Genomic DNA, 22058 nt, shown 5'->3' on the forward strand with positions numbered 1-22058 from the left:
TTTTCTTAGTTTGGGGTTTTTCTTGCCTGAAAAGTTATCTAAACATGTTTTAGTGTGTTATACTCGAAGTGAATGCGGTTGGTTTCTAAAGCTTTGTCTTTTATGCCTCAGTTCATGTCGATACTCATTTGTGCTGTGATTGGTTGAAATATCTTGAACTTTATATTTTGTATTGGGTTGTATTCCCAGAAGTATTCCCAAATACCAGTATTTGGAATTACCTCCCCCCACCCCCAGCTTGTTCCCTGGTTGGCATCTTTCAAAAATGATATGTAACAAAACAGTTAATAGTTGCAGAAACCTAAGTGATAGGAAGTTTAGCGAGATTCAGTTCAGGGCAACCAAAATGCAGCGAAGCTATTCTAAATTACTTTGCTTCTCTGTTGAGAGCCTCAATTATTGTGTCACGTGCACCTGAAAAATCCCTAAAGTATTGAACAATCTGAACATGGTTTGTGACGATCTTCTTGTGGGATATCTTCTACTGATATTGGCTGAAGAGAGTGAACCCTTCAAAGGAAACATTTATGAAATGGTACTAAATGCCTGTTTCCATTTTTATTTGAATGCAAAATAAAAGTATACCAGTAGTTATAAAACTCAATTATATTTTAGGTGGTAAATTTTGTGTTGGATGGTTATCATTGTGCCACCTAGAGTTTCATAACTGAGATTTCATGGGTCATAATACAACCCAATACAGATTACCTACAATAGCTAAATTTAAGTATCTGTTCAATGAGAACAAATGTTCCATAATTGCAAATTCAGTAAGTTTAGATATTTGTGGAAACTACCTATCATACTAAACTGCTTCAGCCAATATAGCCTGCTTTTTTCTTCTGCCTGAACTACCAGCACCCAGCCTTAAACAAATTCTGTTTCAGTACAGAATGTTTTCTACAGTCCAAATGTATGTCTGGGGGATTTCTGGGACAGGAAACAAGCCATAGAGCATGTTAAAATTTGTTGATGGAACTAATCGGTCATAAATGTTCATCTTTGTTCTTCGTGACCCTCCAAAGGTTGCTATTGCTTCCCAGATCTTTACCTGTCGTCCAAGGCATTCATTGGAAAATGCCTTTGTGTAGTGAAGGTGGAATGGGTAGGCCTAATCAATTTCATAAATGCAGCTTGGTTCATGATTCTGATTGGCCAGATGGACTTCTGTTTAGTAAAAAACGATGGTCAGGATTTTCAGTTTTGGCTTTTTTTCTTGAATGGCTTTTTTTTTTTTTATTGAACAACCCCCCAGTCTCACTGTTGATTTCTTTTGGATGGTACCTCCATTGGGAGTTTCCTTCAGATAGGCACTTTGGTTGATGTGCCGCCTTTGACAGATAACTTGTTGAACAATGGAAGATTGACTCTCCCTCCTTGTCCCCCCATCCTCCATGGATGGCTAAAGGAAAGGATGTTTGTTGAATAGGGTTTGATAGCAAATAGTTTTGGATGGATTCGTGGGGCTAGATTTATTAGAACTCTCCTGTTGACTGTACTTTCGTAGCCTTGATCAGATGAATTACTGGTAATTTGTATATTTTTGAGAAAGCAGATTCACTAAGAGATTGGATTCTGGTTCATTTCCTTAAATAGTCCCTTCTGGTTGGATGTTATGGGTGTGGTCTCGTGCGAGGAATGTACTGAATGGTTCAGTTTCATAGAACTAGGGTATTTTCCTGGAGTGTGTTTGGCTCATAATAATAATTATGGTATTTGTTATGCGCTTACTATGTGCCAAGCACTGTTTTTAAGCTTTGGCTTGCAACTCACCCTTTATTTTGGCAACTAACTGGTTACCAGACTCCTTTTATTGACTTTCCGACGTTCTCCCCAGTGGGTTAAACCCCCGCCCCCCTGGAAAACAGAAAAGCTCGCACCTAGACTGTAAGCTCGTTGTGGGTGGGGAACGCGTCTGCTGATTCTGTTGTACTGAGCTCTCCCAAGCGCTTTGAACAGTGTTCCGCCCCTAGGAAGCGCACCATAAATACCACCGATGGATTCGTGTTGAGAAAAAGAATGACTTGAGTTTTTGGTGGTAATAAAATGGAACACCAGGGAGGCGCTCTTGAGTAGAAATGTTAGTTTTCCCCTCTCTCCCCCTCCCCCTCAGGGGGTGGCAAGGAGCTTTTGCATTTCCTTGAAAATTTATTTTCAGGGGTTATAATTAAGGAAGAAGTGGAGATATTTTGATGGAAGATGACTCGTTTTGCCTGGATCGAAAAACCCAGCTCACCCACCGGGGGTAAATTTTCAAGGTTAAATGGTGTTAAAGCCGTGGTTGAGTCCAAGAGCTCCCATTCTTTCAAAATGGCTTGTTAGAGCCCCACTTCCTGTCCAGAGAGGAAGTAATTTTAGCTGGAGGACTGCAATATTCATCTGATTTTTAAACAAAAGGAACAAATTACATTTCTCCTTGGCTGGGAAAGGGTGGCAGAAACAGATGGGGTTAAGATCCACCCACCCCTTCCCCCCTCCCCCCCTCTCCGTGGGGTGATCTGAAGAATCCAGGGGTCTGGGGTGGGGGGCTGGGGGGTCCTCAGGCTCCCTTTCGATGGAAGCCCTCTCTCTTTTTTTTTCTTTTTCTTTTTTTTTTTTTGGTAGAAATGAAGGGGTGGGTCTATGGTACATCACCTGAGTTGTGGGGTAAATGTAGAGAGTGTCAATCAAAGGCAGAGCTCTCAGAGCTGGGAAGGAGGCTCTAGATGGCGGCTGTGCCTTAGAGAGAGAGCGCTCAGCTCCCTGCCTTCTCCACACTTTCCGCAACTTTCCCCAACTTTGGGGCCGCCTCAGGGGGCCCCCGCAAGCCCCTGCCTCTTCTGGAGACCTACTGGGGCAGATCCGACCCTTTTTCAGGGAGAAAAGCAGCTTTTGGGGGCTCTCTGCTCGTGCCTTGTTGGAAAGCAGAAGCCGTAGAGAGAGCCCAGGTCGTTGTTTTTTCCAGCTTAGAAGCCATGGCGCACCTCCATTTTTGTGCGCTCTCCTAATGAGCTTTTTTTTTTTTCCCTTCCTCCTCCCGGACCTTCTTTTTTTTTTTTTTTTTTTAGGGGGGTATTAATTATCGCCGCTTCTGCATGAACAATCAGCACTTTGGGGATCGTTGGTATTTATTTTTTCGGGCTTTTTTATGAGAGCACTTAGCGTTTTTGGGGGAAAAATCATTCGGGATCGAATGCTGCTCCCACTGCTAGATAGGACTCTCGCTTCGGACCGGCTACATGGAGCAGGTAGGTTCACGATCGGTTTTGATGGTTTTAAGGATTTTTAGGCCGAAGTTGGTTTAATTTGCGATTCATTTGAGCGGCTCTCGGATGACGCAATAAGATTACAGAGATTGTTTTTTGTATGGAGTGGTGTTACTTTGGGAAACTTTCCCCACCGAGGAGGATGCTCCCCCTTGGACGGCTTATCTTCGATTTAAAACATACCTTACCGGGTTTTTTATTTTTTCCTGACTTGTGGTGTGAGCTGTGGCATTGTTATAACTATCCTTGCAGCGTCAGGACATTGTTCCTGATAATGAAACCGATGATAGAAGCTGGGACCTTACCTTTCTTTCAACTTTTGACAGTAAATACCTGGGCACAGGACTTCAAAGCAACACAGATCCCCCTCCCCCCATAATATTTAAGAATTAAAAGATGATGAGAAATAAAGACAAAAGCCAAGAAGAGGACGGTTCTGTCCACAGCAATGCTTCGAGGTATGAGCTATCAACTTTCTTCCCTTTTTCCTTTTTTTGGGAGGGGGAGGGGGGGAAAATCTCAGCATACATTGTTTACCTTGACAGCCATGGATTTTTGTCTGCATTTAATACCGAACATTTTGGTGTTTGGAATTACTTTTTTTTTAAGCGATGACCTTGAGGTTCCTAATATGCCACACCCTAATTTTTTCGTAGCGATTTCTGAAAGTTGTGATGTGACTTAAAGGCCCATGTAGTAGTCAAAAGGTAATGTACCTTGATCTAGGGAAGCCTTTCCTGTGAAGCACAGTTTTTCCGTCACTAAATTTCAGTTTTTAGGTTTTTGTGCTGCAGAAAAATGACCTTGTCGGTTTAGCCATTGCTGCATTGCACCATTTTACATACAAGGCAAATTTTTTCTTTGAAGAATCTAGGATGTCTAAACTTTAAGTGAGGGCCATAGAGGAGCCTAGTAGTAGTAAATTATAGTAAATAGGTACCGGAGAAAGTTAGATGAATGAAAAAATGTTCATTTTAAAGCCAAAATCAAAATAGGTCTCTCTCACGGAAGGACTTTAGTTTATATTTTTAGTGGACCGGTCTATTTCTTGATAGTATTGGCATTTTAGGACATTTTGATGCTGTTTATCCAACCTTTTCTTCCTGATTGTAGTTCATGTGTATATAAATTCAAATATGGGATTATTCACAGGAATCTCGGAATGCTTATGTTTGCGGGCTTTGTTTTAGGTGGCATTATTACTTACGGTGATTTTGTTTGTTTACTTTTCTGCTTTAAAATCGGGATGTTTATTTTCGGAGAGAGTTCCAAAATTTAGATTTTTTAAAAAAAGTAACAGGACTGCTTTTTTATTTGTAGGTGAAATATTTTATCCAAGTTGCCCACGTTTTAAAAAACAGTCAGTTTATATCAATAGCTTTTTCGGTGTATTTTGCAACCTTTTTGCAGTTTCAAATGTAACTATGATAACCTGTTCTGTTTCTCCACTGTCGTTGGAGTGTCTTGTACTGAATAGATAATAAAAGATAACAAAATGTATTCTGTGTTTGAACCTTTGTGAAATATTTTGAAAAGTCTGAATTCAGTTTATAACATGTCTAGTACTTACTGTAGAGTATTATCAATTTTCATATTGTATAATGGCAAAAAGTGGACAAGATTATTTTGGAATTTCTTTTCCCCTCCCCCCTCTTTTCCCCCCCTCCGGCTTCTCAGATTTGCATTCCATCCTTTTTGGAAATGTGTTAATACATCTAATACTATAACAATGTTAGGCAAGTTTATCACATAGCGTGCATTGTATCTTGGCCAATTCTCTGCAAACATTAAATTTATGCCCAAACTAAATAGGCTTGGTATTTTTTAAATATACTGGGATAAAACTTTGAACTATTACATTTTTATTTTTTATGTACCTTAGTTTTCAAAGCCTTACTGAATCATCACACAAGCTGGATCCCTTAGCTTTTGAAAATAAGAGTTCAAGTTTTTAAAAAAGACACAGGACTGAAAAGAGAACCACTGAAAATCTTGAATTAAGATTGGGGGGGTGGGGGGGGGCGGTGGTGGTTGAGGGGAAACCGAGAGGAATAGGAAACACTGACAAATAGGAAAGGGAGGATTTGCTATCTAGTTAAATCGACAAATCAGAGGTGGGATCATAGACTCAGCACTTTTAATTCTTATTCCCAGGGGTGTAAGATTTGCATAGATTCACATGGGTGTTTTGCTTTCATGTATCAAAGATCATGTGTTTATATCATTCTTCAAGCTGTTTCACCTTGGAGTTGCAAATAAAAAAAAAAGCACAACATTATGTTTACTTTTATTTTCTTGCCCTTAACTGGAAAAACACTTGAAGCTGTTAATATGCACTTCCCCACTGGCAGGGTGGGAACAACCGAGGAAAAAAAAAACATATTTGTACATTTGATTCCATCAGTATCAAACTGAAGTGAACTTGGGACTGCTGAATGTCATAAATTATTTTTTTTTCTGAGAAACTCAGTTCAAAATGTGGACACATGACATTAAAAAATGACCTACTTGTGCTACTGTTACCCAGAAAAAATTACATGCATACCAAGTACATAGTTACAACTACACAATCTTCACTGGTGGAGCCATCTCCAAAGCACCTCAGTATTGTGTTGATTATGTGGTTGTGTAATATGACTTCCTCTATCATAGACTAGTGAGCTAAAAGTGAGTAAATAGGGTGGAGGTAAAGTAGAAAGTTCTGAACTTCTGGCAGCACTCCACCCCCTCCCCCCTTTCCCCTCCTCCCACTTCTCCCTCTCGACTTTTTATGGAACTGTAGGTATTGTGCTTAGGGCCTTTGAAGTCTCATGCTTGGAGTATGTTACTTGAATTGTTAGGTTCAAGATCAAGAAAAGCAAGAAATATTTAGAATGCAAAGTCCTCTGAGAACTAACTGGGAAGAAAAAACATTTTTAATTTCAAAGTGACTTGGAGGTAACTGTAAGCTCCTTATGGGCAGCAAACCCGCCTGCTAATTCTGTTGCATTGTACTCTCTCCCAAACCCTTACTACAGCGCTCTGCGCAGAGTAAGAGCTCAGTAAATACCATCGATTGATTGATGGAACCATTTAGTCACGTGTTCAGCAGAACCGTGGGTCTTTACATAGCATCTCTTTGGAATTAGGGAACTCAATATAGGTGCCTGAGCAGATGTTTGGTAGTCACACTGAATTTTGGTAAGAATGCCATTTGATTCCAACTTGGCTTTTAAGGCTTTCCAGCCATTTTGTATTTGCTAGCAAATTTGTGGCAGGCAGTTGTGGAAGTTACTTTCATTTCAGAAGTGCACTCTTCCTATTTTTTCACTGCAATTAGGATTTCACTCTCTAAGATGTTTTAATATTTTATTCTGATTTTTAAATGGGCATATAAACTCTTAGTTTGAAGTGCAGATTAAAATGCTGCACCTATTTTGGCCATATGGAACCGCATTTTTAAGAACAGTACTGCATTTGGATGTAGCTCCCAATTTTTTAAATAAAAACCTACCTCTTGGTGCAGCGAGGTTTTACTTAAATAATTTGGGTTATTTTTTGTTTAGTTTACAATGACACTGACTGGTAAGTGGAGGAAGGGAGTAGGTTTGGAAAATAGGCATTTCTCAGGGGTATTTGGTTGTTTCGGGACTGGTCTTTTTCTTCATTTTAAAGTGTCGTCGTTTACTCCTCTAATGTGAAAATGGTTTGTATTTGTTTCGGACTGTCCTTTCTGTTGAGAGGACCCTTTACGTGGAAACTTGTTTTTCATAAAGAAGCTAACGTTTAACAGTTGCTGCCAGAGGCAGTGGCTTCAGGGATTGCATAATGCAGCAGAATGTGGAATAAGACATGCAGTCTGTGGCAGCCATTTTATGTAGTTTCTTCGAAAATACAGTTTTTCGAAGAGGGGTGCGCTTTGAACCCTCCTCTCGACACAGAGGTGTGCAGAGGGAGCCCTAGAAGCCGAGTAAAAAGGAAAATAATCCGATGTGGATTCGGAGCAACAGAAATATAAAGGCTCGTGGCATCTTGGTGCAGGTCCAGTTCAGTCACAAAATGGCTGTTCCTTTGTGCCGCATAGCTGACAGACATACTGCATTGCACTGTGTACTCTAAAAACAGCAGGAAGTTGCTGGTGGGGAGTTCAAAGGCCGTCTTGTGTGTGCTGTGGAGTCTCATTGGCTGTGAGCTCACTTGGTAACAGGAGGGTCAACAGTGGAGGCTCTGTAAGGGAAGCAGCAGCAGAGCCCTGCTTCCCAGTCGTGTCAGCGTTCGCTCGCTGCCTGTCAAAGCCTCTCCTTCTCCTGGCACTACAGCTACAGCTAGCTCGCTCGCTAGCTCACCCACTGGCTCACTCAGCCAGCTGGGAGAACAGCATTTGAGAGTACAGTCTGCCTTCCGGGATGGAGGAAGAAGAAGCCGACGGACGGACCGGCGATTTTAGTTTAACTGTACGCTGCTGCCGTTTACCTTGGAAGCAACAGATGGAAAGAGAGTAACAAGAGATTGAGGTTTTTTGGGAAAATCTCTGAATTGCTTCATGTGGATCCCTTCTGCTCAAGTGACCGAGCTTGTTTGGCGGGGAGGAAGTGATAGCTTTCGCTCTCTCAACCTGAAATCGCAGATGGATTTTTGTGATCCTAAATGATGCTTTGGACCTGATTCGAGGATTGGATTCTCCCTACCCGCAATGTACTCCAAAAATTAAAAGCAAATAAGATGTTCTCTTTCAGTTCTCATTATTCAGGGATGTCAGATGTGCTTTTCAAGGGCTGATTCCCCAAAGGGAAGCTCATTAAACTCTATTATTTTGTTCCTTCCCCTCAAATTCCAAGAAAACAAATGGGGGATGGAAAGATTAAATGATTTGCTTAATATCAAAAAGCATGTCAGTGATGCAAGTAAAGGGATCCACGTTGGTTGGCTCTCTGATGCTGACCTGTATAATTCCCAAATCCATCCCATCTGCAAAAAATCAAGACTTAAAGCTGTTGAATAGTAGACATTGAAGTATTACTAGGTGACTCGATAAAGGAATTCTGAAGGGAATTGTCTGTGACTCCCCTTTCCCTCACAGCCCCCCTGCCCCCCATGTTGAACAGGTACTGTGTCTGCTCTGATGGTTTTAGACACCAGAGTTTAGCAGAGTGCTTGCCACACAGTGCTCAACACCACCACGAGTACTATTATTATTACTAGGGAGTTTTATTATAGAATATTTTGAAATGAGGTAGATCTCAGGAGAGAGTTTAAACATGCTATTGTATTCCAGGTAACCTTGGCAACACCCTGGAAAACTTCTGATTGAGCTTCTTCTAACTTAATTGGCCGCTGCATTTGGAGCAATAAATAAAGCTTGAAGATACTACTGCAAATTTTATTGCAGCTTTTGTCACTACAAAAGGGAAAGATATAGGGAGAGGGTTCTCAGATTTTACAGTTAAGCCTTTGCTTTTGTTTCTCTTGTACTGGAGCTGGGTTTTTTTTGTTTTTTTTACACATCCACAAAGTATAAGTAATTAGCTTTAATGTGAACTGATTATATTCTAATAATATTTTTTTTCTTTTTCAGTAACTGCGTGAAGTAGAAATTGCTTAGTTGTGAGCCTGTTGAAAAAGAAAGGCTTACTTTGACCTTACTCTTTAAGGAGCACCAACTACTTGCAATTTTAAGTGTGATAAAATAGTAATGTTGGGGAAGAAATTCCAGATTGTGGGAATTTGCTAGCAAGTGTATATAGAGAAAGCACAGCCATATATTTTGATCCCTGAATAGTAGGACCACCTCCTGAGTTCAGGAGAGAGTTGCAGGTTGCCTGTATTTTGTCTTTTACAGTCAAGTCAGCAGAAATGAAATCCAGTCCTTGCTGTTTTAACTGAGTAGGTTCGTCCAAATGAACCTGTGCACTGGAATTTGAGGAATTTGAGTTCAAACATTTTTCTCTAGTTGTTTCTTTGCTGTGTGGCCTAAAGCAAGTAACTTAAAAGGAAGTAAGAAACCAGTACTCAGTATACTGCTCAGTTTATTTCTACACCAATACAATTGGGAGCATAAAAGGAAACACACTGTCGAGCTCTTAGGATAAAAGCAGAAACCAAGTACTTGCTGATTTTTGCTAATGTGCTAAGTGGAATCCACACTCTCATTAAGTTTTGCACATTATGCTAGAGTAGAAATTCCCGTGTTATGTATCGCTTTGAGTAAAACAGAATTCCCCTATATGACTCGTTAGCATACAGACATCTGCTGTGATGCTGCTCTGTGAGCTGAAAAGCCTTTTCTATGTTTGTTGCATATTGAGTATTTTTCTGTATAGAGGAGATGCATAAATAGAAAAGACTGGTTTGCCCTTCAGTTATTTTGTTCTTCCCTTTGCCTGCTGTTTGGTGCCTACATTGCTGCTTTCCAGTTACACCCCAGAGGAATTGTTGACCTGTTCTAATGGGTAATCACAGGGGGAGGAGGGAGAGGCAAATTGTTTGAAATGAGCATTGATTGTAAATTAAGTAATAAAATTCCTCTCTTGAGGGAATCTGGTTTGTGACCCTATCAAAAACTCAGAACGATTTGAGGAATTGTGCTCTGCAATGGCATTCCTCCCCCAACTTTTACAATTTTGAAGTGGATGTCCAGGATTATGCCATGAGGTTGAACATTGTGCCGAGATGTATCCTATTTTCTGTCATTACTCTGAATTTCCTGGTTACTCTGAGTAACTAGTTCAGAGAGAAGCTAGAGCAAACTTATTTGGAGAGTTTTCTGAATAGTTCTAATAGTAGAAGTGCTTCGCTTTTATTGGAGAATGCAGTATAATGGTGTGAAATCTCCAGTCGAGCAACAGGTGAGCGTCTGTCAAAGGGAGATGCAAGCCGAGAAACCATATGCAAAGGAATTGATCCTAGGGCTGGGGGTTTGTGCAGCACCCCTCATACACTTGGTTGCTGCTGGTGTAGTAGGTACAGCAAGGGAGTAGCCAGGCAGAGGTGGATAGCACATGGCTTCCAGATTTACTTACACAACACATTTGTGGACCAAGCGACTTGCAGCATTGAAGAGCCTCAGAAGACTGTGCCAGTCGGGCTCCATCGTTGGCCCCAGAGACCTCACCACGTAGGGCAGCCAGCTTGTTTTCCACACTGCTTCCAAGGCCCTGAAGGTGGTGGTTGGGTCCGATTGGTCAGACTTTTTTTGCCCCAGCGGGCACTCTTCCACTTCAAGAACTACTGTTACTGTTGAGCCGTGGACCAGAGTTTAGTGAGGAGAGGGAGAATAACATTCATGGAATGCCGTAATTTGTGATCATCTTTCATGTATTGAGTATCGTATCCACTGAATAATGAAGAAAGTGTGGTTTTTAGGGAGTGTTCTTTTAATCAGAATTATCTTTAAAAATTAGTGACAGAACCCTTTTGCTGTTAGCTGAAAGTCTTCTGGGAGACATATGCTCCCAGAATGCTTTAGAATTCTCACAAGAAATGAGTAAACACAAATTCACTAAAGATTATTTTGAGGCACTTCAGACTCCTCCAAACTATATGTAAACTTCTTGTGGTTTGGGTGGGTGGTACCATTCAACCTGCTTTGTAGAGTAACTGTTAAATCTTTATTGTTTGAAATTATTATCTGGAAGTCACCCCTTTCTCCTAAAGCTAACTGATAAAGGGGCTTGATGAGAAGCCAGTGAAAGGTAGAGCAATATCTAGTCTTAGCTATAAACAATTTAAGATCCTCTGGATAGCTTTCTTCCACACACTTTTGAGTAATGATTAGGTTCTGAAATGCTTTTGTATCCTAAGTCTTTTACCTTTTAAGATTAGTAAGCAAAATAACCACTTTGATAGTAAATAGGTAAGCCTTGGGTGGTAGGCAAAATTCCAGTAAAAGCCAATGGGAAATGTAGCAGATGGGGAATTGAATTTGGCTGTTTCCCTTTTGAGGAGTTAATTCTTTCATATACTTTTGTAGTGAAATACTAATATAATGTAGTTAAGGGTGAAGAGATAGTTGCTCGTTGTTGCTGATTTACATCTCTTTCCCATTTTCTTTTGGTGGTATTTGTTGAGAGCTGACTGTGTGCCAGGCACTGTACAAAGTGCTGGGGTAAACACAGGCTAGTCAGGTTGGACACAGTTCTTGTCCCACATGGGGCTCACAGTCATAATCCCCATTTTGCCGATGAGGTAACTGAGGCATAGTAGAGAAGTGAAATGACTTCCCCAGGGTCACACAGCAAACAAGTGGCAGAACGAGGATTAAAATCCAGGGCCTTCTCTGACTCAGGCCAGTGCACTATCCACTAGGTCATTCTGCTTCCTTATTCATCCTACTCTTCCTGTTATTCATGTATTCCTCTTACTACCTCATGTGATCCACAAGGAACTGGAGGAAGAGATTTATATGACAATTGGACTTATTTACATGTTTAAGATTGATTTGAATCTTGAATCTTAAGATTGATTGAACACCAGGGATTCATATCTGGACTGGTCAGATCTTGGGATTCACTCCCATAATCGGTGGTGGGGCTGGAGAGAGAGTGTGTGTGTGTGTTGGGGGGGGGGGGGATGGGTGTGTGTGTGTGTGTTTAGAGGTGGTGTGCTAATCCTGGGTCCTAGTGAAAATCATTTTCCCAGTGGTTCCATGACAAGTAATTAAGAAAGGCCTGGTGTGGAGGGGGGTGGGGGAGTTTCTAGCCTGTGGCCTGGGGCTAGAGTGAGTTAAAGTTGGACTATGTAGAGAGGTCAGCAGCTATTTATTTGCCTTGGCTACATTGCCCACCGGATGCCTCATTTCTCTGGCATGGTGTAACATTTGCCAACCAGATAGTGGAGGATTACAAGGGAATGTTAAGAGTGGGGTTTAGGGGGGCTATGGGGAAGGAGTTATAAGCACTGCAGGAAGAAAGTGTGCTCATTCTTCTCCCCCTGGGGTAAACGAGGTGCCATTAGCAATCTGACTTAACCTGTTGAGAGTTCTTGCAGAGAATCTCCCCCTTCCCCCCCACCCCCAGTCAAGGTCAAAGGAAGACACCATTTTCATGGGTCTAACACCTGGGTCTGTTGAATTTGATGTTTGCACCCCTGTTGGGGTGGCTATTTGGTTTGCTTTAATTGCAAATACTGAGGCAGCCATTGGCCCTGCCAGATACTGTGGGAGGACTATTGCCATCTTCTCTGAGGCCAGCTGGATGGGGGATGCAGGGCGGAACAGGTATGTGAATAAGGTAAGGTAATTTGCAGGAACCAAGCCTTCACTAATATGGTTGGGTAAGAGAACTAGTTTGAAAAGGAAGGGGGCTGTTCTCTGTCAATTAAGTGGGAGCTGAAGGTGGAATGCAAAACTAGGTAATGAGGAGGGAAGTGTTTATTTCTCTCCTTTCCTCCCTGCCCAACTGCTATCAGGAGAGTACTAGTGATTGGGGGAAGGGTCTTGGCCTGGGTATCTGGTACTTTTTTGTCAGGTGGCATTTTATTCCAAGTATTGGTTGCCTGGCGATTATTGCCACATCCGACTAGAAAAGTCTTAAACTTATTGCCTTATATAAAAGTTAATCTTAAGGTTCCAAGTGAAAGCAAACGGGTATTTTATCTGAACCCATGGGAATTAAGAGTTTGCTTATTTTTTTTAAAAAAAAGTGTGGTTAGGTAATGCATAAACTTAACAAAGTATACTTCCTGGTCCAACTGCAGATGTGTTTAAACTCTAAAGTATCCCACCTTTCTGGTTTTGTTTTTAATGTCATCATTAAGCACCTGTGCTAAGTAATGTAGAAACAAGGTCAGTACAGTTGTTTTAAGGGCTAACTGTGTGCCAAACACTATGTTAAGAGCTAGTGTAGATATATTCAAATACAGTCCCTGACCCACATGGGGCTCCCAGGCTAAGAGGTAGCGGCAACACAACATATTCTATTCCCATTTTAAGATTGAGAAAACTGAAGCCCGGAATTTCAGTGACTTGTCCAAGGTAACAGAGTAGGCAAGTGGCAAAACGGGCATTAAAACCCAGTTCTCCTGACTCCCAGCCCTGTGCTTTTTCCATTAAGAGACAAACTGTTTCTGAGGTGAAACAGTCCCTGCGCCACATGGACCTCATGATCTCCTTTATCCATGTTTTACAGATGAGAACAATGAAACCCAGAGAGGCTACTTCACCTGCCCAAGGTGCACAGTATGCCAGTGACAGAGCCCAGGTCCCCACCCTCAGCCCCACGACACTTCTGTGCACATCTTTATATATTATAAATGACATATTAATGTCTGTCTTCCCCTCAGGACCGTAGGTTCATTATGGACAGGGAACCCGTTTCCTAATTCTGTTGCATTGTACCTGTTCTCCACACATATTAAGCACTCAGTAAATCCCATTGCTTGATTGGAGTGAGTGAATAGTCCTGAACTCTTTCCCCTTTAGGCCATCCTGCCTTCCTGATTTTCCAACACATATGCTAATCTGGGAGGAATAGTGATTGTCACTTGGATCTAATAATAATAATTGTGGTATATAAGCATTTACTGTGTGCCAGGCACTGTACAAAGGCCTGGGGTAGATACAAGGTAATTGGATAAACAAGGCTGCTTCTGGATGAGAAGCAGTGTGTTCTAATGGATAGAGCAGTGGTCTAGGAGTCAGAAGGACCTGGGTTCTAATCCCACTCTGTGATTTATCTGCTGTGTGACCTTGGGGAAATCACTTAACTTCTCTGTGCTTGTTAACTCATCTGTAAAATGGGGATTGAGACTGAGAGACCCCGAAGTGGGACATGAACTTTGGCCAACCTGATTTGCTTGTATCTACCCCAGTGCTTAAAACAATGCCTGGCAGCTAACAAATACAATAAAAAAGTGGTTTTTAACCATTGTGCTTCTAAATTTCATTGGGCCACTGAATCTGTTAGCCAGTCAATATTATTTATTGAGGGCTTACTGTGTGCAGGGTGCTGTACTAATATACAAATGTAGGTTGCTCACAAGGAATTTATGCACTAGAAGGCATTAATTGGGTACTAATTTCAGATTAGATTCCTAAAATTCTTGGGACCTCCTTGAAAGGGAACCTGCACTAGCATAATGCAGAATTAAAATGAATCAGCCGATTTTGAATGTGTGCAGAGCTCTGTATGAAGCGCTTGGGAGAATACAGTATAACAATAGGTAGATACCTTTCCTGCCCACAACGAGCTTGCAGTTTTGAGGGAGAGAAAGACATTAATGTAAATAAATTACAGATATGTACATAAGTGCCATGGAACTGAGAGAGTGTGAATAAAAGGTGCAAATCCAAGTGCAAGGGAGATACAGAAGGGAGGGGGGAAGAGGAAATAAAGAGCTTCGTTGGGGAAGGCCTCCTTACTTTTTTGTGGTATTAAGTGATCACTTTGTGCCGGACAGTGTACTGAACCCTAGGGTAGGTGCATGCTAATTAGATTGGATGCAGTCTGTTTCCCACATGGGCCTGGGTCTTAATCCCCATTTTATAGATGAGGTAACAAGTGCAGAGAATAGCCCGTGTTCTATCCACTAGGCCACGTTGCTCTCATCTCTTGGACAAGATGTTCTCTTAGTAAGGCTTTGAAGGTGGGGAGAATGATCGACTGTCAGATATGAGGAGGGAGTTTATTCTAGGACAGAGTCAGGATGTGGGAAAGGGTCGGTGGTGAGACGAGACTGAGGTACAGTGGGTAGGTTGGCATTAGAAGAGTGAAGTGTCCAGTCTGGGTTTTAGTAGGAAATCAGTGAGGTAAGATAGAAAGGGGCATGCTAATTGAGAGCTTAAAAGTCAGCGATGAGGATTTTGATGCGGAGGCGTTTGGACAACCACTGGAGGTTCTTGAGGAGCGGGGAAGCATGGACTGAACATTTTGTAGAAAAATGATTTGGGCAGCAGAGGGAAATATGGATTGGAGTGGGGAAAGACAGGAGGCAGGGAGGTCAGTAAGGAGGCTAATACTGTGGTCAAGGCGGGATAAGGTGTGATTGGATTAACATGGTAGCAGTTAGGATGGAGAGGAAAGGATGGATTTTAGTGATGTTATGGAGGTTTGAACCATCAGGATATGTAGGTTGAATGAGAGAGATGAGTTGAGGATAATGCCAAGGTTATGGGCTTGTAAGATAGAGAGGATAGCTGTGCTGTCTACATGCATGAGAAAGTCAGCGGGGAAGGCAGGGAAGATGCTTTGTACATGTTAAAGTTTGAGGTGATGGGAGGACATGGAAGTAGAGATGTCCTGAAGGCAGGAGGAAGTATGAGACTGCAGAGGAAAAAAAAAGAGGTCAGGGATGGAGATACAGATTTGAGAATCATCGCATAGAGATGGTAGGTGAAGCCTAGGAGAAAATGAGTTCTCCAAGGGAGCGGGTGTAGGTGGAGGGTAGACGGGAACCTAGAACTGAACCTTGAGGGAGCTCCCCACCATCAGAGAGTAGGATGTAGAGAGGATTTATGTATCCAAAAGCTTAGTTCAGTGCCTGACACACAGCGAGTGCTAAACAAATACTGGTGGTTTTTTTTTTAAAGTCTCTGCTTCATGCTCGTTATGGAAGTTTACATATTCACTTTATCTAAAAATCATTTACAGGGTTTTTGTTACCCTGAATGCCTTTGCTCTGAATGTTTTTGGTTTGAGCCTAGTATATAGTAGGTGAATCTGTGTCATTCAGGCCACGCACTTCCTTCTTTGAATATACTAACCAGTGTAATGTATTCTTAGATATCACTTGACTTCTGTTTTTATTAGTACAATGGGTCTAATTGTAAATGCTTCAGAGGCCTGTTAAAGCTTGAAATATTTCCCACATACCCAGTTATTAGAATGACTCTTGGATGAATGTAGAAGTTACGAGAGAATATGTATGTCATGTTAAGTAGGACAGTAATGTGCAAAAAGCAGAATGATATTTATAATGAAATTTCTGATGTAAAATGGGAGGCGTTTGGTGTTTTCCCTCAGTTGGGGTTAAATGCCTTTAACAAGCATTTCTAATGAAAGGAGAGTTCCAAATATTGCCGGAATATAGATCTTCCATGTACGAAGACAGTTAACTTTGGATAGTAGGGGTGGGAGGAACTACATCTGTTCATGGAGGCAGCAGAGAGAGTGGGAGTGTTTTGGTACCATCAACCTCTTCTTCCCTTGCTTTCTAGATCTGTGGGTAAGGGGAGGAGGTCGCTTTGAGGTGAGGAGCAGAATTGGAGCATAGTAGGTGAAACTTGCCCTAGGTTTAAAAATTATTAGTAAAATGATTTACAAAGACTAGCTCAGAATTGGAGACCCATAGGGAAAGTAGAGATTGCATTCTTAAAGTTAAAGATGTCTCCTGTTAGTTTTATTGAGGTCAGAAAAAAATACAACTTGGTGTCTATGTATCCTGATTAAGAGATGATAGTGAATAAATCATTAAAGTAATTCATGTATTTTTTAAATTTTCCCTATGGGTCTAGACATGTGGGGGACACACATACAACAGAAGTTTCAGACACTTTATGGGTATCAGTCTTAGCACTTAGTTCATCAAGGAATGCGGACATGGAAAGTAGTATATCTTGGGTATTCATCACCGTTTATATAAAACACAGGCACTCGATAAATGTAGCTTTTGCTCATGTCACTTAAAAAAAATCACCCATATATTTTCTCAACCAGGATAGTTAAGAGATTTTTGCAAGGTAGAACCCATTTTCTAGGACTCATACTTTCTACCAGAAAGTGTAAAGTCAAATTTATTGTTTGTGGAAGATAAATTTGTAATTTTCTTTTGTGGTATTTGAGCACTTACTAAGTGTTAGGCACTGAACTAAATGCTAGGGTAGATAAAAACTAATCAGGTTGGACATAGTCCAGGTCCCAAATGGGGCTCACAGTCTTAATCCCTATTTTATAGATAGGTAACTGAAGCACAGAAAAGTGATTTGATCAGGGTCACACAGCAGATAAGTGGCAAAGCTGGGATTAGAATCCAGATTCTCTGACTCCCAAATCCATACTCTATCCATTAGGCCACACTGCTTCTTGTCTTTTTGTTGAATGTCCAAGTCATTCATCCTCTTGCAACTCTAAACCCTGTGATTACGAACCTCATAAGTTTCTCTTGCTAGCCAGTCTTTAAAAGCCAATTCATTCAATTGTATTTGTTGAGTGCTTACTCTGTGCAAAGCACTGTACTCAGTGCATGGGAGAGTACAATATAACATCAAGACACATCAGCCCACAAGGAGCTCACAGCCTAGAGGGGAAGACAGACATTGAGACAAATAGATAAATTCCAGATATTTACAGATATATTCATATGTGCTGTGGGAAAGGGAGGGAGGCTGAATGAGGGAGCAGGTATGAGCGGAACAGAAAGTTGGAGGAGAGGAGGGCTTGTCAGGGAAGGCTTATTGGAGGAGATATGCCTTTAAGAAGGCTTTGAAGTTGGGGAGAGCAATTTTCTGTCTGATATGAGGAGGGAGGGTGTTCCAGGCCAGAGGTAGGATATGGGCGAGAAGGTCAGCAGCGAGATAAACCTGTTCAGGTACATTGAGAAAGGATAGCACCAGAGGAATGAAGTGTGCGGGCTGGATTGTAGTAGAGCCACGAGGTGAGGCAGGGGAGAGCAAGGTGATTAAGTGCTTTAAAGCCAATGATGAGGAGTTTTTGCTTCATGTGGAGGAGGATGGGCACCCACTGGAGTTTCTTGAGGAGTGGAGAAACACGGTCTGAACGTTTTTGAAGGAAAGTAATTTGGGCAGAGACAGGAGTATGGACTGGAGTGGAAAGAGACAGGAGGCAGGGAGGTCAGTGAGGAGACTGATTCAATAATCAAGGCGGGATAGGATAAGTGCTTGCATTAATGTAGTAGCAGTTTGGAGAGGAAGGGGCAGCATGGCTTAGTGGAAAGAGCATGGGCTTGGGAATCAAAGGACGTGAGTTTTAATCCTGGCTGCGCCACTTGTCTGCTGTGTGACCTTGGGCAAGCCACTTCTCTTTGCCTCAGTTACCTCATCTGTATTATGGGAATTAAGACTGTGAGCCCCACATGTGACAACCTGATTACCTTATATCTACCCCAGCGCTTAGAACAGTGCTCGACACATACTAAGCCCTTAACAAATACCATAATTATTATCATTATTATTATTTTGGTAGAAATTGCAGTATAATTCTGTATTACAAGTATTAAAACAGTGGTTTTGAAAAAAGGCTTACTGGGACCACTGCAAAAATGTCTGTCTCCCCCAACCTCGTCCCCCTCCCCGTCCCCCGAACTTAAAACCAGGCTGCTGCTGCTGCTCCTACTGTTAAGTGCTTGTAGAGGTAAGGCGTTGAAAATTATTGAAATTTGTGAAAGAGCAAAGCATCTCTAATATAAATAGGAAGAGAACCCTCTACTCTGTAAGCTCTTTCTGGGCAGGAACTTTGTCTACCAACTGTTATATTGTAGCCTCCCAAGTGCCTATTAGCAGTGCTCTGCACAGAAGTGCTCAATAAGTATGACTGATTTATTGACCTCTGTGGAGAATGCTTTTTGAGGGGGTGGGAGGGGAGCAGGTCAGTCAAGAGAAGCAGCATGGCCTAGTGGATAGAACACGGAAGCCAGAAGGACTTGTTTTCTAATCCCTGCTCTGCCACTTGTCTGCTGTGTGACCTTGGGCAAGGCACTTAACTTTTCTGTGCCTCAGTTATCTCATCTGTGAAATGGAGAATAAGACTGTGAGCCTCATGTGGGACATGGACTGTGTCCAACCTGATCATTTGGTAACTACCCTAGTGCTTAATACTGTGCCTGACACATAGTAAGCACATAACAAATGCAATGGATATTTTTAATGGTATTTAAGTGTTTACCGTTTGTAGAGTACTGTACGAAGTGTTTGGGAGAGTACAGTATAACAGTTGGTAGAGACATTCTCTGCTCACAACAAATCACTGATATGCATTGAGTGTTTACTATGTGCAGAGCACTGTACTAAGTGCTTGGGAGAGTACAGTATAACCGTTGGTAGAGACATTCTCTGCTCACAACAAATCACTGATATTTGAGTACTTACTATGTGCAGAGCACTGTATTAAGTGCTTGGGAGAGTACTATACAGCAGAGGTGGCTGTGATTTAAGGGAAAAGGTGTATCATAAAGGCAAAAGACATTTTTTCAAATGCCAGTCTAACTGATGAGAAATTAGAGGCTCTATAGCAGGATGGGCAGCTGCAAAGCACACCATGCCATGACCATGGCCCTGGGAGTCAGAAGGTCGTTTTTTCTAATTCCAGCTCTGCCACTTGTCTGTGTGGCCTTGGGCAAGTTACTTCACTTCTCTGGAACTCAGTTACCTCATCTGCAAAATAGGGATTAAGACTGTGAGTCCTATGAGGGACAGGGACTTTGTCCAACCTGGTTTCCTGGTATCCACCCCAGCGCTTAGTTCAGTGCCTGGCACATCAAAAACACTTAAAAAATACATTTATTATTATTATCCCTGCCCACTCCCACCTGGAAGGAGGAGGTGGTCTCCCAGGTGTGGAAGGGACGACGGTTTGTAACCAGCTGGGATCGAACTGGACAGGTAACTCGGCTCCACAGGGAGCATATACCCAGGCGACAGGATCAAGCAGGACAGGTTCCTTCCTGTCTCAAACCCCACTGGTACAGCAAAGAATCAGGGACTTTTGTTTTTGTGGTTGATGGCCACATTTGAGAACCATAGCTTTTTGTGTGTCTGGTGCCAGGTACTGTACTAAGTGCTGAGGTAAATACATGCTAATCAGGTTGGGCACAGTCCCTGAAGCAGCGTGGCTCAGTGGAAAGAGCACGGGCTTTGGAGTCAGAGGTCATGGGTTTGAATCCTGGCTCTGCCACTTGTCAGCTGTGTGACTGTGGGCAAGCCACTTAACTTCTCTGTGCCTCAGTTACCTCATCTGTAAAATGGGGCTTAAGACTGTGAACCCCACGTGGGACAACCTGATTCCCCTCTGTCTACCCCAGCGCTTAGAACAGTGCTCGGCGCTTAACAAATACCAACATTATTATTATTATTATATGGGACTCATAGTCGTAATCACCGTGTTACAGATGAGGTAACTTGAAGCACACCTAAATGAAGTGACCTGCCCAAGGTCACACAACGCACAAGTGGCAGAGCTGGGATTAGAACCCAGGTTCTCCCAGGCCCATGCCGGTCTATTCTTCACTCCGCTGCCCGGCTCATCTTCCTGCAGAAACGATCTGGGCATGTCACTCCCCTTCTTAAACAACTCCAGTGGTTGCCTATCGACCTCCGCTCCAAACAAAAACTCCTCACTCTAGGCTTCAAGGCTCTCCATCACCTTGCCCCTTCCTACCTCTCCTCCCTTCTCTCTTTCTACCGCCCACCCCGCACGCTCCGCTCCTCTGCCGCCCACCTCCTCGCCGTCCCTCGGTCTCGCCCATCCCGCCGTCGACCCCTGGGTCACGTCCTCCCGCGGTCCTGGAACGCCCTCCCTCCTCACCTCCGCCAAACTGATTCTCTTTCCCTCTTCAAAACCTTACTTAAAAATCACCTCCTCCAAGAGGCCTTCCCAGACTGAGCTCCTCTTCCCCCTCTACTCCCTCTGCCATCCCCCCTCTTTCTCTCCGCAGCTAAAGCCTCATTTTCCCCTTTTCCCTCTGCTCCTCCACCTCTCCCTTCCCATCCCCACAGCACTGTACCCGTCCGCTCAACTGTATATATTTTCGTTACCCTATTTATTTTGTTAATGAATTGTACATCGCCTTGATTCTATTTAGTTGCCATTGTTTTTACGAGATGTTCTTCCCCTTGACGCTGTTTAGTGCCATTGTTCTTGTCTGTCCGTCTCCCCCGATTAGACTGTAAGCCCGTCAAACGGCAGGGACTGTCTCTATCTGTTGCCGACTTGTTCATCCCAAGCGCTTAGTACAGTGCTCTGCACATAGTAAGCGCTCAATAAATACTATTGAATGAATGAATTTGGTCACACTGCTTCTGTAGCATGGCCTTAAAATATGCATGGTTGAGAGAGCTCTTACTGATCCTAGATGTTTATGAAGCTAAATAAATGGGTGGAAATGCGGCTGTCTGTGCCCTCCCACCCCTCTTGGGCTTGTTGTAGCCCACTATCAAAGCTGCCTTGGCTAGGGAACTTCTGGAGGCCATATTAGTACGCCTAGAAAAGCTCGATTTTCTTCCGAGGTTCCAAGAGCTATTGCCAGAGTCTGCCCAAAAAGCAAATCCCAAGACTTTGATTCCAATTTATGAGGAAGCCTGTTAGCACTGGCATTAGTTAGGGCCCAAGGAGCTTTTGCGGCAGATTGGGGTGAGAAATAACTTGAATTCCTTGTAAGGCGACTTTGAAATAATACGATCAAAGGATGGGAAGAGGCCTCAGGGGAGTGTTGGCCCACTTGTCCTCAGGCATGCATCAGGCACTTCTCAAACAAATGATTGCCCTATTGTTAAAGATCTCCAGAGTAGGAGATTTCACCATCCCCTGGGGAAGCTGTTCCAATGCCTAGCAACCTGCGGGATCAGAAGTTTCCGAACTGTATTCGGTTCACAGCTTTCTGAGCAGTTTAGGCGTGCTTTCTTTTTGTTCTCTGTCCAACATAGCTGGGAATAGCCCCTCTATAAAACTTTTTATTCATATAAAGCTGACCCACCCGTGATTTTTCGGGGACCACCATCCAGTGTGTGGACTATAAAAGGACAAAGAGGTTATAACTCAAATGAGACACTGCAAGTCTAGCTTGTTTAAGAGATTGGGTGTGGTGGAAAAGTTAAGTAATAGCAAATATCGCAAATATGGTTTGAGATTTTTCCTTCTCCCCCTACTAGCTCAGTTATGTGAGAATTGG

General features: G+C 42.5%; 1 protein-coding gene across 1 annotated transcript in view; it reads left to right on the plus strand.

The window, feature by feature from the left end:
• Positions 1–2563: 2563 nt before the first annotated feature.
• CHD2 (chromodomain helicase DNA binding protein 2) overlaps positions 2564–22058 on the plus strand; it is a 106449-nt gene continuing 86954 nt past the window's right edge. Inside the window, 2 exon segments of the mRNA XM_029065848.2 lie at positions 2564–3227; positions 3572–3703. Coding sequence (XP_028921681.1) covers positions 3642–3703 — 62 coding nt within the window. The 5' untranslated portion in view covers positions 2564–3227; positions 3572–3641.

Source organism: Ornithorhynchus anatinus, chromosome 5, assembly GCF_004115215.2.
Source record: "Ornithorhynchus anatinus isolate Pmale09 chromosome 5, mOrnAna1.pri.v4, whole genome shotgun sequence".
NCBI lineage: Eukaryota > Metazoa > Chordata > Mammalia > Monotremata > Ornithorhynchidae > Ornithorhynchus > Ornithorhynchus anatinus.